We start from the raw sequence: 11,682 nt of genomic DNA on the forward strand, positions 1-11,682 counted from the left end.
CATGCTTTCTAAGGCAACCTAACATTTAGCACAAATCTTATTCCACTCAAACAGTCGAACTAGGACTCGTTGGATGCTAAACTTTTTTCCTTGTGCAGATCCTTTTCTAACCAACCAAAACTTAAATTCCTTAAGCTACAACCTAATATTTCACGTGTTTAAAAAGCTTTATGTTTCATATCACAACACTTAAAAAATATACAACTGAGTTAAAATAAAAATAATTGGAGATATTTTTGCTGTATGACATTTCTAGCATTGAAATGAGCTATTATAGTTTGATTAATATATTGGAATTGTTGTATACACTTCACACTTTTTTTTCCTTTTGTCATGTGCTTGTGGTTTATTTTCTTGAAGGTTATCAACCACAAAAGAGTTTATAATATGATCTATTATCTATTTATGATTTACACCCTGATCTGTATTTCATAAACTTGTTTGTAATTCTTCTGCTAGACTAGTGGTCTTGGCATTTGTGTTTACTTAAGATTCTGTTATTGTACCGTCATTACAAGTTTCTATCGAATAAAGTATTTCACAGCTCTTGCTTTTGGTTATTCATTGTATCAGGTAATCTGTAACAGCAAGAGCCCTTTTGTGAAAGGAGCTTGTGGAGTGGGTCTTGGTTTTGCTTGTCAGGACCTTCTTACGAGGGCTGGAATTTCTGATGATTCAGAATTTGAAGGAAGTACTAGGCTTACAGAAACTACATTGCTTCATGATATTGTTAGCACCTTGTCTCGGATGATATGCCAGCTATGCCCTTCTACATCTGTTTCATTTAAGAGCCTCAATGATAGCTTTCCACTGACTGGATATGGAGCAAGCACTTCAGACTTGCCCCTTGAAAACTGTGATAACTTGGAGGAAGATGCTTGGGGTCTTGCAGGGCTTGTACTGGGTTTGGGAAATTGTGTGGTTGCACTATATAGATTTGGAGCTCATGATGCTGTTCTTAAAATAAAAAATATGTTAGTTTCATGGATCTTGCATGTTAATTCCCCTACCTATAGTTCCCTAGTTTGCAATGAACTGGCTGAGATACCACTTTGTATGGGCTCATGTCTTGCACTTCCCAAAGTTGTGGGTTTTTGCCAGAGAGTTGAATTAGTCGACAATAATTTAGATACACTCTTCAATCTTTACACTTCATTAATTTCTGATCTTCTAAACTTAAAAAAATCTGGAACTCTTTATCAGAATCTGTTGATGACAACCTCTGTTGGTGCTGGATCCTTACTTTCTTGCATCCTGAATGATGGGGTGCACTCTATGAGATTTGATGATGTAAAGCATCTTCTGGAAATTCTAAGAAACACTTACACTCACCCATATCCTCCTCCTGTCCACTTGGGTGGGATGCTTGGAGTTGTTAATGCATTTGGTGCAGGTGCAGGGGATCTCACGGAAGTGTATCCTCAGCCCATCACTTTGCAAATTAATCGTGAGCAGGTCATTAGTTATTTCCTGATGTTCTTCAGTGTGTAGCTTCTTCATTAACTGACTTGACCATCATTTTATTAAGCAGGAGTCTACCTTTATCAGGGGCCCCATACTTTCAAGTCCTGTTTGTGAGACCCTCTCAACATCAATGGTTCAGGAAATGTTTCTGGTTGCAAAGAATTCAAAGGATCAACATGTTAAACAATATGCTGCTTGGGCTGTTTCATTTCTTAGACACCGATGGTGGTCAAAGGAATTTCAAAACGTCAATGGTTCCCAAACAAGTTCCATTGATTTCCATCAATCATCACAAAATTTTTCTGAGGAAAGCTTAGTTTGGAAACTCTGCTTGTGGCTAAATGATATTGACTATAATAAGGTGAGTTTGCTGATTCTATTGTCAGTTTTATCTGCATTTTACTGAATTCTTTTTGCGTTAGTGGTTGGTACACAAGTAAGCAACTAATGCTAATGGGAGACATACACTGAAAGAGCTCACATCAGCATGTTGTAGCACTAGGACACCCAAAGCTCAATCATAATTTGTGTCTTTAAGGAATTTCTGTGTTGGGTGAAATATGAAAGTCTAACTTCTCTTAGAACTTAGAAGTCTGGAAAGGATGCCACCCTGGTCATATTAAGGTTGTATCTGAATTGATGGACTTATACTGTGATTGAAGATGATAAAAATATTGCCAATTTGGATGCAGCAAAAGGGGTATTGAAGAATCTTTATTGTGTTGAACAAAGGCTGATGAGGAAAATGGTATATCTGCACTAGAAACAATCTCTAATACACGTCGAATCCTTTTGTTTTTCCTCATTGCAGGGAAACCTGCCACTGGGGATGTCATCAATGGCTTCTTTCCTTGTTTTGTCTCAAAAATTTGGTGACTGAATTACTTACTGACCTTTTGTACATTTTTTCAGAAAAATATCAAGTATTTGTAAAAATCCTTTATCCTAATTATGATTTCAAGAAATTGCATTCTATGAGTAATTTTATACTCTACAAGTTTCATGAGTATTCACATATTCTACCTTCTTGCAAGACGTATGGTTACTTGGTTGGACAAGTAATTTACACCTGATCTGATCCTATGTGCTTTGTATACTTGATTACCATTTGTTGCATATTTTACTTTAATGGGTTAGAGCAAAATGATGCAAAGAATGTCTTGAAATTTGAGTAATTCACAATTTAGTCAATATTATTTTAGTTAAAAATCTGTGCAAATTCTCCAACTGTTGCCATTTGATTGTCACTCTATCACTTCCTAAATTGACATCACAAGATTCTAACTGCTTTTTCTCCAAGTGAGAGCACAGCCATTGGCATGTTTCATCACTCACATCTTGCTTTATACCACACACATATTCATAGCTTAATGCAGTCATCTCAATATTTCCCCCTCCCACTTAGTTCATAATTGTCCCCTTTTTAATGGTGAAACAGTCAAGGGAAATTAAACTAATTTCACTTTCATCTTTAGTTTGCACTCAAACGAAAGGTAACACATTGGTTTCACCCATTTCCCTTTTTTAACCACCAATCAAAAGAAGTTGGTCGGAAAGGAAGAAATCATGCTTGCACTTGCCTATTAGAGGTCTATATAGTTGGAAACAGATGAGAGATGCATTATTCAAGATGATAGTGTACAAATTGGAGATAGGCCAAGTGTGGCATAACATAAGAAACATTAGATATAGGGCATGAAGGTGTTCAAAAATGATAAAGCTACCTTAAAAATATGGTCTTACTGAACTTTTAGCCTTTACAAGGAATATGTAAATAACAAGAAGCATCTATTTGACTTATAGAAACTGAGTTTATAGTTCAATTAGGAACCTGAAAAAAAACATTATTAACTTTTTGGGCCACTGCTAGAATTTAAATATGTTTATACTTGAGTTAAGTGCCTGGAGAACATTACGAATTTTGTAGCCAGCTGCTAAAATATAATCATAAGTTGATCCACAAGGTGTCGTATGATAAGTGGCTCCAGAACTGGTATGCAGGGTAGTTAACCAACCAGGCAAGTTGTGCACATATTCGGGAAAAAATGAAGTGTTCAACAGTTCCAATGATGCAATGTGTTGCTAATAGAGACAAGTGTTAGAGGGGCACAATAAGGCCATGGAAGACTTGACCAAGGTTTGGTCAAAAAAATGAGACACAATTCATTGAGAGGATGGGAGACTAGGTAATTATTAAAGAATAACTAATGTGCGGAATTGGCCCAACTTGTACAATTGCAATAGGCCATCAACTCTACTCAACTCAAGTAAGCCTTAATCCTAAACTAGTTGGGGTCGGCCATATATCCCGTAAATATAAAGATTATATTTAAGAGCCCATAGAACATTATTAAATTTTGTAGCCAGCTACTAAAATTAAGTTGATCCACCAGGTGTCATATGATGAGTAGTTCTAGACGTGGTATGCAGTATAGTTAACCAATAAGGCAAGTTGTGCACCAGTAATTCTGGAAAATTAAGTGTTCAACAATTACAATGTTTGCAACATGTTACTAATAGAGACAGGTATTACGGGGGTACAATAATGCCATGGAACACTAAGTTAAGTTTGGTCAAAATAATGAGCTCAATTCATTGAGAGGACTGGAGACTAGGTAATTATTAAAGAATGACTAATGTGTGAAATTGGCCTCAACTTATAAAGTTGCACCAGGCCATAACTCAACTAAGCCTTAATCCCAAACTAGTTGGGTTTGGCCATATATCCTATAGATATAATATTCACAATTGATACATGAGATTCTGGTTTATACATATTACATACAAAACCTGACAATCAGTTTCCATATAAGAACGTATATGTGCAAGTTAAAGAAGCTTAAAAAGTTGAATCTTGTTTGGAAGATAATTGTGGATTCAATATCTGGAATTCATATTGATTGCTTTATTTTTGCTGACAATTTTTGACTTTATGGCAAAAGGGTGTGCACTTCTAAGTGAATACGTCCTTAAATGATTTATATTAATATTGATCTTGTCAGTTCTTGTTACCAAGCTTTTAGTTGTATATTTACTTGTTTTACTAACTTGCAGACAGGTGAGATACCACATGCAAACACAATTGCAACTGTTTTAAGATGCCTCTCAGAGGCTCCTAGATTGCCTACTTTAGATTGGGGCGCTATCGTCAGACGTTGCATGAGGTATGAAGCCCAGTCGTCTATCAAGGTGCAGATGGAACTGTCTTCGAAATTACTTAGAGAAGAATGTATACTTTTCTCTCTAGCTCATGCAAATGATGTCAGCCACCTCCTGCATTTCTTGGATGAGCTCACAGAGTTATCCAGGTTCAGGACACTAGAGCCAAATCTGCAATCATTACTGCTCGACCACCTGTCTGACTTTTTAAAACTATTTTCTGGTTTGAGGTTAGAAAAACTGTATGATGATTTGGTCAACTACTTCAATTCCTCAGCTTCTTCATACTTGGTTTATGGACCAGATCAGAGAAGGTTATTGAGAGTTTCATTTTGGAAGGGGCTTTGTCAATGCCTCACTGAGACCTCTGAAGAGTCAGTTATATTGAATATGAAAAAATGCATGGAGTGCTTGTTCTTTTTTTTGCCTTTGTTGACTTGTGATGTCATTTCAGAAGGGGGGCAGGTTGCTCCTGTAGAGGAGTGGTCAGAAGCTGTAAGATGCTTGGCTAAGGCACCACAAGATTGGCTGATGGATATGCTGCAAGTACGTATACTTCCCTTGTAATTTGTTTCTAAATATTCCTTTATGTGGTCTATCTATAACGTCATATAAACATATACTCAGACTGCTCAACCCTTGTGTCTTGTTTGTAGAAGCTATATATTTGCACATGTTCTGCATCGCATGACTGAATTTGCCAGGTTATCTGTAGAAATGGAAAGTTTCAAATTTGAAAATAAGACTTCAGTTTTTTTTTTCTTCAAATTATTGGAGACCTTGAAACCCTTTTTGTTGTTATTACTAGAATGGTATTTATTGCACTTTTTTTATGCTGTTTGGTATTTATAGCTTATGTTCCTTTTTACAGGTTCCCGTTTCAGACCTGTTTCATGGAGGAACCCAGTCTAATGAAGTGGCAAAACGAATTTTAGCCAAAGCCAGGCTAGTTAGGATTGGATGTGCTCCAGTTTCTGAACTGGGGGAGCTAAGAGCATACATATTGAATGCAAAAACTGAAGGTCAACTTCTGCAACTCAAATCCTACCAAAAAACTTCTGCAACTCAAACACAATTATAGTCGTACTGATTTTTCACATCCACATACTGTGTTGCATAGGTAGAACTGTAGAAGACATGGGAATACATATATATTCACCGAGTCTAATAGTTGCAAATATCACAAACATTCCCACTATAACGAAGCGAGGATCTCTGGTCGTTCATTGTTGGGCAACTTGCAATATTCCCTATTATTGTTACTAAAATAGCTCTTGTGAGTTGAGGACAATATATCTTGAGTGGAAGATTCCAAGACATGTCTCTGGCATCAGTGTTAAGCACGTGACAGCTATGTAAAACTAGCATGGTGACCCCTTCATGATTTCTTACTAAGGATGGTTGGATTGGATCAGGGAATTAACAGGTGGAGCATAGTTGCTTTTCAGTCCAAAATGTCAAATGAGGTCACTCTGACCTAGGATTTAACGGATGGTAGGATCTCAGAGCTCAAAAGTTACTAGTGACTTGGAGCTAAGGATCAAAGTATAGGCTTTGATAGCCAGAAGATCAAGAGAGTCAAAAAACCTAAAACCGCAATGTTAAACAGAAGAAATGAATATTTACTACATTAAAATTGACTGTACATAACAGGAGCAATGGTGCATATAAATTATAATAGTAAGGTAAGCTCATGGAACATTAGGTGGTAACTCTATTAGGAATTCCATAACAAAAATATTATGGACTTATATGAACTACACTGGCTCCAAATGGTGCTTACTTTGGGTGTGGTTATGAGTGGCAAAACCAATAGTGCATAAGTAATTTAAAAGAAAATCAGAAGGTGAGCTTGGAAGTTTTCTAACTCCTTAAGTGGAGGTTATGGATGGAGAGATCGTGACTGTAAGTGCAAACATGCCAACATTTTCTTGCTTGGAGACCTGTAGGGCAAGGTTTCAAATACTGGTACTGGGTCATGTATCATGGTTTTGCTGGAACGACAGTTTTGGGTACCGATGCACGGTAAGGGACTGCCCTTTGTAGTGACACACTATGTATTGGTGCCTATTTTTAGCCGGAATGATTCGGTATTTCTTGTATCATCCTGTCCTGGCAGTTTTTAAAACCTCGCTTGTTGGTACAAATGTAGAGTTTGGCAAAGATGGGGAGTTCATGAATTCTTCGTAGCGAAGACAAAAGATTGTCCAAGTTCTATTGAGAGAGGTGCATGGGTGGATCCACACTGCAAGGCTGGTACTGCAGCAGTTTGATTGAATTTACTTTCAATGACACATACCTTCCCAGATCAACTCCCATGTTGTTGGACTTTATCTTGGAGTTTTCTGAAAGTGATTTACGTAGATTTGCTTTGAGCCATACACCAACAATTTCAAATTTCTTGGGTATTGGACAAATGACATAAGATTCAATTGGAAACACAATAGTGGATAATGGATCTCATTATTTCCTGATTTAAATTCACGTGGGCAATAAAAAATAGACTTTAAATTTAAAAAGATAAAACGAAATAAAGACATTTTGGGAAATCACCATCAAATAGGAGAGTTTAGAAGTGAAAGTTGTAGGGCATTTAACTTTTAGGAAAATAATGGTTTAGGGTTAAGTGTAAAGTGCTATATGAAGAGAATTGACTGGTAATATAATCTTTAAAACCAATAAGGAAATTTGTCTCAGGTTATTACTTGATTGGGGTCATTTCATAGTGCAATGGTAAAAGGCTTGGGCTAACAAGCACGATGGCACAGGTTCGCATCTTGAGGCAGCCATTTTGTGTAATAAAAATGTCGAAGGTTAGGTCTGTCCCCAATTTACACCTCCTAAGACCCCAGATTGTTTGGACCTCGCCCATATCTGTGTAATGTACTTTTAATCTGTCTCAATCCATTCTCTCGAAGAGAGGAAGTGATAGGATCATATGATGTAAGATATTAGGCCATGCTATTCCATAAACACTTGTGGGGTCAAAAGAACTGAATGCCCTTCATAAGTTTCTACAATATATGCAGTTACAATGGTTTTTAATCTTGTATGATGGCCGATTACATGGAGTGATGTCTAGAATGGCCAGCGGCTCTATAATATATATGAGCAACTTAATTGATCACGACCTCTGCATCAAACAACATTAGTTCATAAGAGTTTCAGCAATGAACATAACGTAGAAAGATTCTTTAAATTTTTGCCTTTCAAAATCAACAAGTCTATTATCTGAGGAGTTTATTTATAAATTATAGTTCAAAGGATAGATCTTAATATTTTTATTTTCTACTTCTATCTGTCTTTTTCGCTTTCAATGGATGCGATTGCTACCTTTGCCCTTAACGAAATACGAGGCAAGGAACACTCATGGTAAATATGATAATGGCTATTTTGATGCTCCCTTTTTTTGTATGCATTGTTTTTTCTTTTTGGGGGGGTGGGGACAGTCTTTATCCTGCATATTCGGGACAAGCAGTTTATGTTGCATACTATTTGGCATTTTAAGAATATTTTAAATAACAGGTATCTGGTGGAGTGTTATTGTGGAAGTTGTTGCAGCTATATCCAGTGCAGAAGTTGGTATCAAAAGACGATGGCTTTTTGATGCATTAGAGATATGCTGCATAACAGAATACCCTGCAACGGTGAGCACATTTCATATTTAACATTATAACTTAGATAGCACGATTCTTTTTTATATTTTGAATTCTTTTGATGTAGTTGCTTAGAGAAGTTTCAGATAATATTTCTTTTTTAAGCATCTGTAGACAGCTTAACCTAGCTTTGAGTGATTTCATCTAGTTCTTTACATTTGCACACACTGACATATAGCCATGCTCCTCGGAGGTCTCATGTTTTTTTTGAAAATGCCTTTTTGCACGTACATGACACCATCGCTAATTAGCATACATAAAATAATACACATTCTAAATCTTTATGTGAATCCCTAAAGTTCTTTATGAAAGCACAAGTACTTTATTCTTTCATTAACAAAAAAAGGGGGCGATATGCGAATTGAACAATCAAATCCATATTCTGCAATTGAATCTTGCCCTGCACAGGAATATTTTAGGGATATCTGTATCACTGACTTCTTTTAGATTGTCTTTAAATCTCTCACAACATATCATCTCCCAATGTCATTTTATATCTTTTTTCTTCTCATTACCCTTCAGGTTAAATTGTCTGTTTTTTTCCTTTTTTTCTGAGACTTTATTTGTTTAACTAATCCTGATTAGAATTGCAAGAGCACACCTGCAAACAAGTTATCAAACTCTATTTCTATCATATCCAGATCTAGTTTAATGGTGAAAATTATGATTTACAAACCTGACCCTAACCGATGGAACCAAGGGATAAGTATAAATGGAAGGTAAAAATACAAATAACATTGAGATATGCATTTTTGCATCTACACTTCATCATGGGTTGGGATCAATCATTTATTAGGTTATTAGGTATAAAAGTTGGCTTTGAAAGATGATATGTGCCCCGTTTTTTTATCAAAAATTTTCAGGCACTGCAGTTTATAGGTTTGCTAGCAGGTAGCTGTTGTATGTACATGCCACTTCTGATCATCAATCCAACCAGCGTCTTAAGTGACCTGCCAGTTACCCTGCCATCGCTTCTGTCAGACAGCAGCTGGGGTGCCATTTCAGGGCCTTTGGTTGATAAGCTATGGTCATCCACAGAGCGAATCTGCACATGGGCAGCACAGTTAGCTAATGGAAATGGCTTTCCCAGGCAAGACGGCATCAATGAAGCTGAAGCTAGCATGCGCATTTTCTTGGCACGTGTGATGTGTCGGACATGCATTTCTTTGAAAGACTACTTGCCATTCCATAAGCAGGTCAGGCTTGCAAACCTAGAGCTGTTGTAAATCCAGCACATCTTCAGTGTGAAATAGTTCTTTCCCTGCTCCTGTTTGTCCTTGTAAATCTGCTTGCGCTTTTAAATTGAATGCAGTTGTTCTTATGATCTGATTTTGAGCTGAATGGCTGCATTTTTAGCATAGAACAGCTTAACCAGGCAACTTCCTAAGCCTGTTAATAAGAAGGGTAACGGTCGACTTCCATGCAAGCGCGCTGCATATGTATAATTAACAGAGGTAGCTTCCTCTTAGTTGTGCAACTACGAGCACTAGGAAGGTGGACATGCGAGCCGAAACGTTGAGTTGGCGCTATCTGTATGAGAACGGTGGTGATGACGGACGCGCCAAATCACTGCTGAAGGATTCTCAGTGGGGTGCCAATAACATGTTCGACTCTGTTTGACTAGACATCCGATAAAATTTTTCGCGAGTCGGGGGTTGGACTGATGAGAGAGAGCCATCTAAGGCGCTCCATAACTTTGTTATATTTTAATTTTTTTAAATATATTTATATTAGATTTATATGAGCTATTTGGTGTAGCAATATATATATATATATATATATATATATATATATACATATTTATGCACACATATACATATATATATATATATATATGTGTATATATATGTGTGTGTGTATATATATATAGACACACACTCCTAGCACTTCAGCACGACACGGTAGGCTTGAGAGTTTGGCTTGAGTTTTGAGTTTGGTCTGCGACCATCTTTCAACTTACCGGCCATTTCTCAGAACTGTCTCGTTTGGAAAACGCATTTTTCACTTATAATTATTGTATACCTTTCCATTGTTTGTTTTTAGAAAAAGTTAAACCAACTGAATTATATTTGTATCAGAAAGGAGATACGTGCAACAAAGCACCTGACTGATAGAGTGATAGGCAGTATTCTAATCGTATCCGTATGCAACTCAAAAACCTTACATCAAGACGCAAGTAATTTACATTCGGCAAGGTGAAAAGTGTATGACGGCAGTTTCCTTGAATCTTGCAAAGAACCACTCTTATGTGCTGGGCTCAAGGAAACAAAATATCGGTTTGGGATCTATGACTAAGGTACTGATCAGATGATCATCTCAAACCACCTCCAAGCGTGACAATATATATATATATATATATATATATTTTGCCCCCGCAGCCCCCCCACAAAAAAAAAAGAAAAAAAACTTTTTCCTGCAATTTCCTTCTTTTCTTCTTCTGAAATTAATATTCCACCCTCCTGCCAAGCGAAAGGGTGGAAACAGCATACACAGAATCCACTTAATCGCATGGACAGGCATGTTTGAGGTGCATGTAGCAAAAACTCCGACATATATAATACGAGGCTGGAAGTTTTCAACTTGTACAAAGTAAGACGAGGTCTATTTGGAAGACTAAAATTCAAGTCGACTTAACGGGCAGCTGGAACCCGGGGAGGCCTGCGCTTCGGGCCTCGACGACCCTTGACGGAGCTCACCACCCACGAGAGTGACATCAGCGCCGTCAGCCCGAACGCCCCCGACGCGAGGAAACCCATCACCGCCAGTCCAATCGCCAACGCCACTGGTACCAGCACCGGGCTGAAGATCACGAACAGCGGCGTCACGGCGGCGAGCCCGATGACGGTGCCGGCGAGGATGATGCCAGAGAGGGCAAGGAGGATGCCGCCGATGGGGAGAAGAGTGACCACCGCCAGGACCTGCGAGGCCGAAGGACCCTTCTCACGGAGCAGGCCCTTGGTGAGCTCCTCCATCGCCGCTGGTGGCGGCGCCTGGTGGTGCCGCTCCGCCATCAATTGACTGCAACTCTAGGAGATTAAGTTACCGCCAACCGGAGGAGGCGAGGAGGTGATGGTCGTGGTGGTGGAGTTTATAAAGGAACTTGGAGGTAGAGAGGGACGGCGCATGTACGTGTCTGTAGGGATGACACGTGTGGCGCCGCGGTGGTGTCATTACTTGGCGAGCTCGCATGCACCGTGCCACCTTTCATCTCGTATGTTGTTTATGGGGTCTGGGTCTGATAGATTGAAAAAAAAGAAAAAGAAGAAGATAAAAAGGTCGAGGATCTTTCCAGACCAAATTAATATTTGAGGCATAATTAACAGGATCACGTTCCAGCTGGTAACACAAACTAGCAAGGGATGATTAATAGAAACAAGTACTTCAATGGTTGGATTGGGTTGAA

At 38.2% G+C, this 11,682-nt stretch overlaps 2 protein-coding genes across 3 annotated transcripts in view; one reads left to right on the plus strand and one right to left on the minus strand.

Annotated features, from left to right (window-relative positions):
* LOC103703778 (protein RST1) overlaps window positions 1-9,614 on the plus strand; it is a 52,754-nt gene extending 43,140 nt beyond the window's left edge. For both annotated transcript variants that reach the window (XM_039127019.1, XM_039127020.1), the window contains 6 exons: window positions 574-1,455; window positions 1,532-1,825; window positions 4,519-5,169; window positions 5,495-5,645; window positions 8,149-8,270; window positions 9,143-9,614. In XM_039127019.1, the coding sequence (XP_038982947.1) occupies window positions 574-1,455; window positions 1,532-1,825; window positions 4,519-5,169; window positions 5,495-5,645; window positions 8,149-8,270; window positions 9,143-9,505 (2,463 nt within the window). In that variant the 3' untranslated portion in view covers window positions 9,506-9,614. The remainder of the gene's footprint in view (window positions 1-573; window positions 1,456-1,531; window positions 1,826-4,518; window positions 5,170-5,494; window positions 5,646-8,148; window positions 8,271-9,142) is intronic.
* Window positions 9,615-10,686: 1,072 nt separating this feature from the next.
* Window positions 10,687-11,323, minus strand: LOC103703777 (oleosin 18.2 kDa-like). The gene has a single exon (XM_008786754.1). The coding sequence runs from the start codon at window positions 11,288-11,290 to the stop codon at window positions 10,910-10,912; it is 381 nt and encodes a 126-aa protein (XP_008784976.1). The 5' UTR covers window positions 11,291-11,323; the 3' UTR covers window positions 10,687-10,909.
* Window positions 11,324-11,682: the final 359 nt, after the last annotated feature.

This window comes from Phoenix dactylifera, chromosome 6, assembly GCF_009389715.1.
Source record: "Phoenix dactylifera cultivar Barhee BC4 chromosome 6, palm_55x_up_171113_PBpolish2nd_filt_p, whole genome shotgun sequence".
Classification (NCBI taxonomy): Eukaryota; Viridiplantae; Streptophyta; class Magnoliopsida; order Arecales; family Arecaceae; genus Phoenix; species Phoenix dactylifera.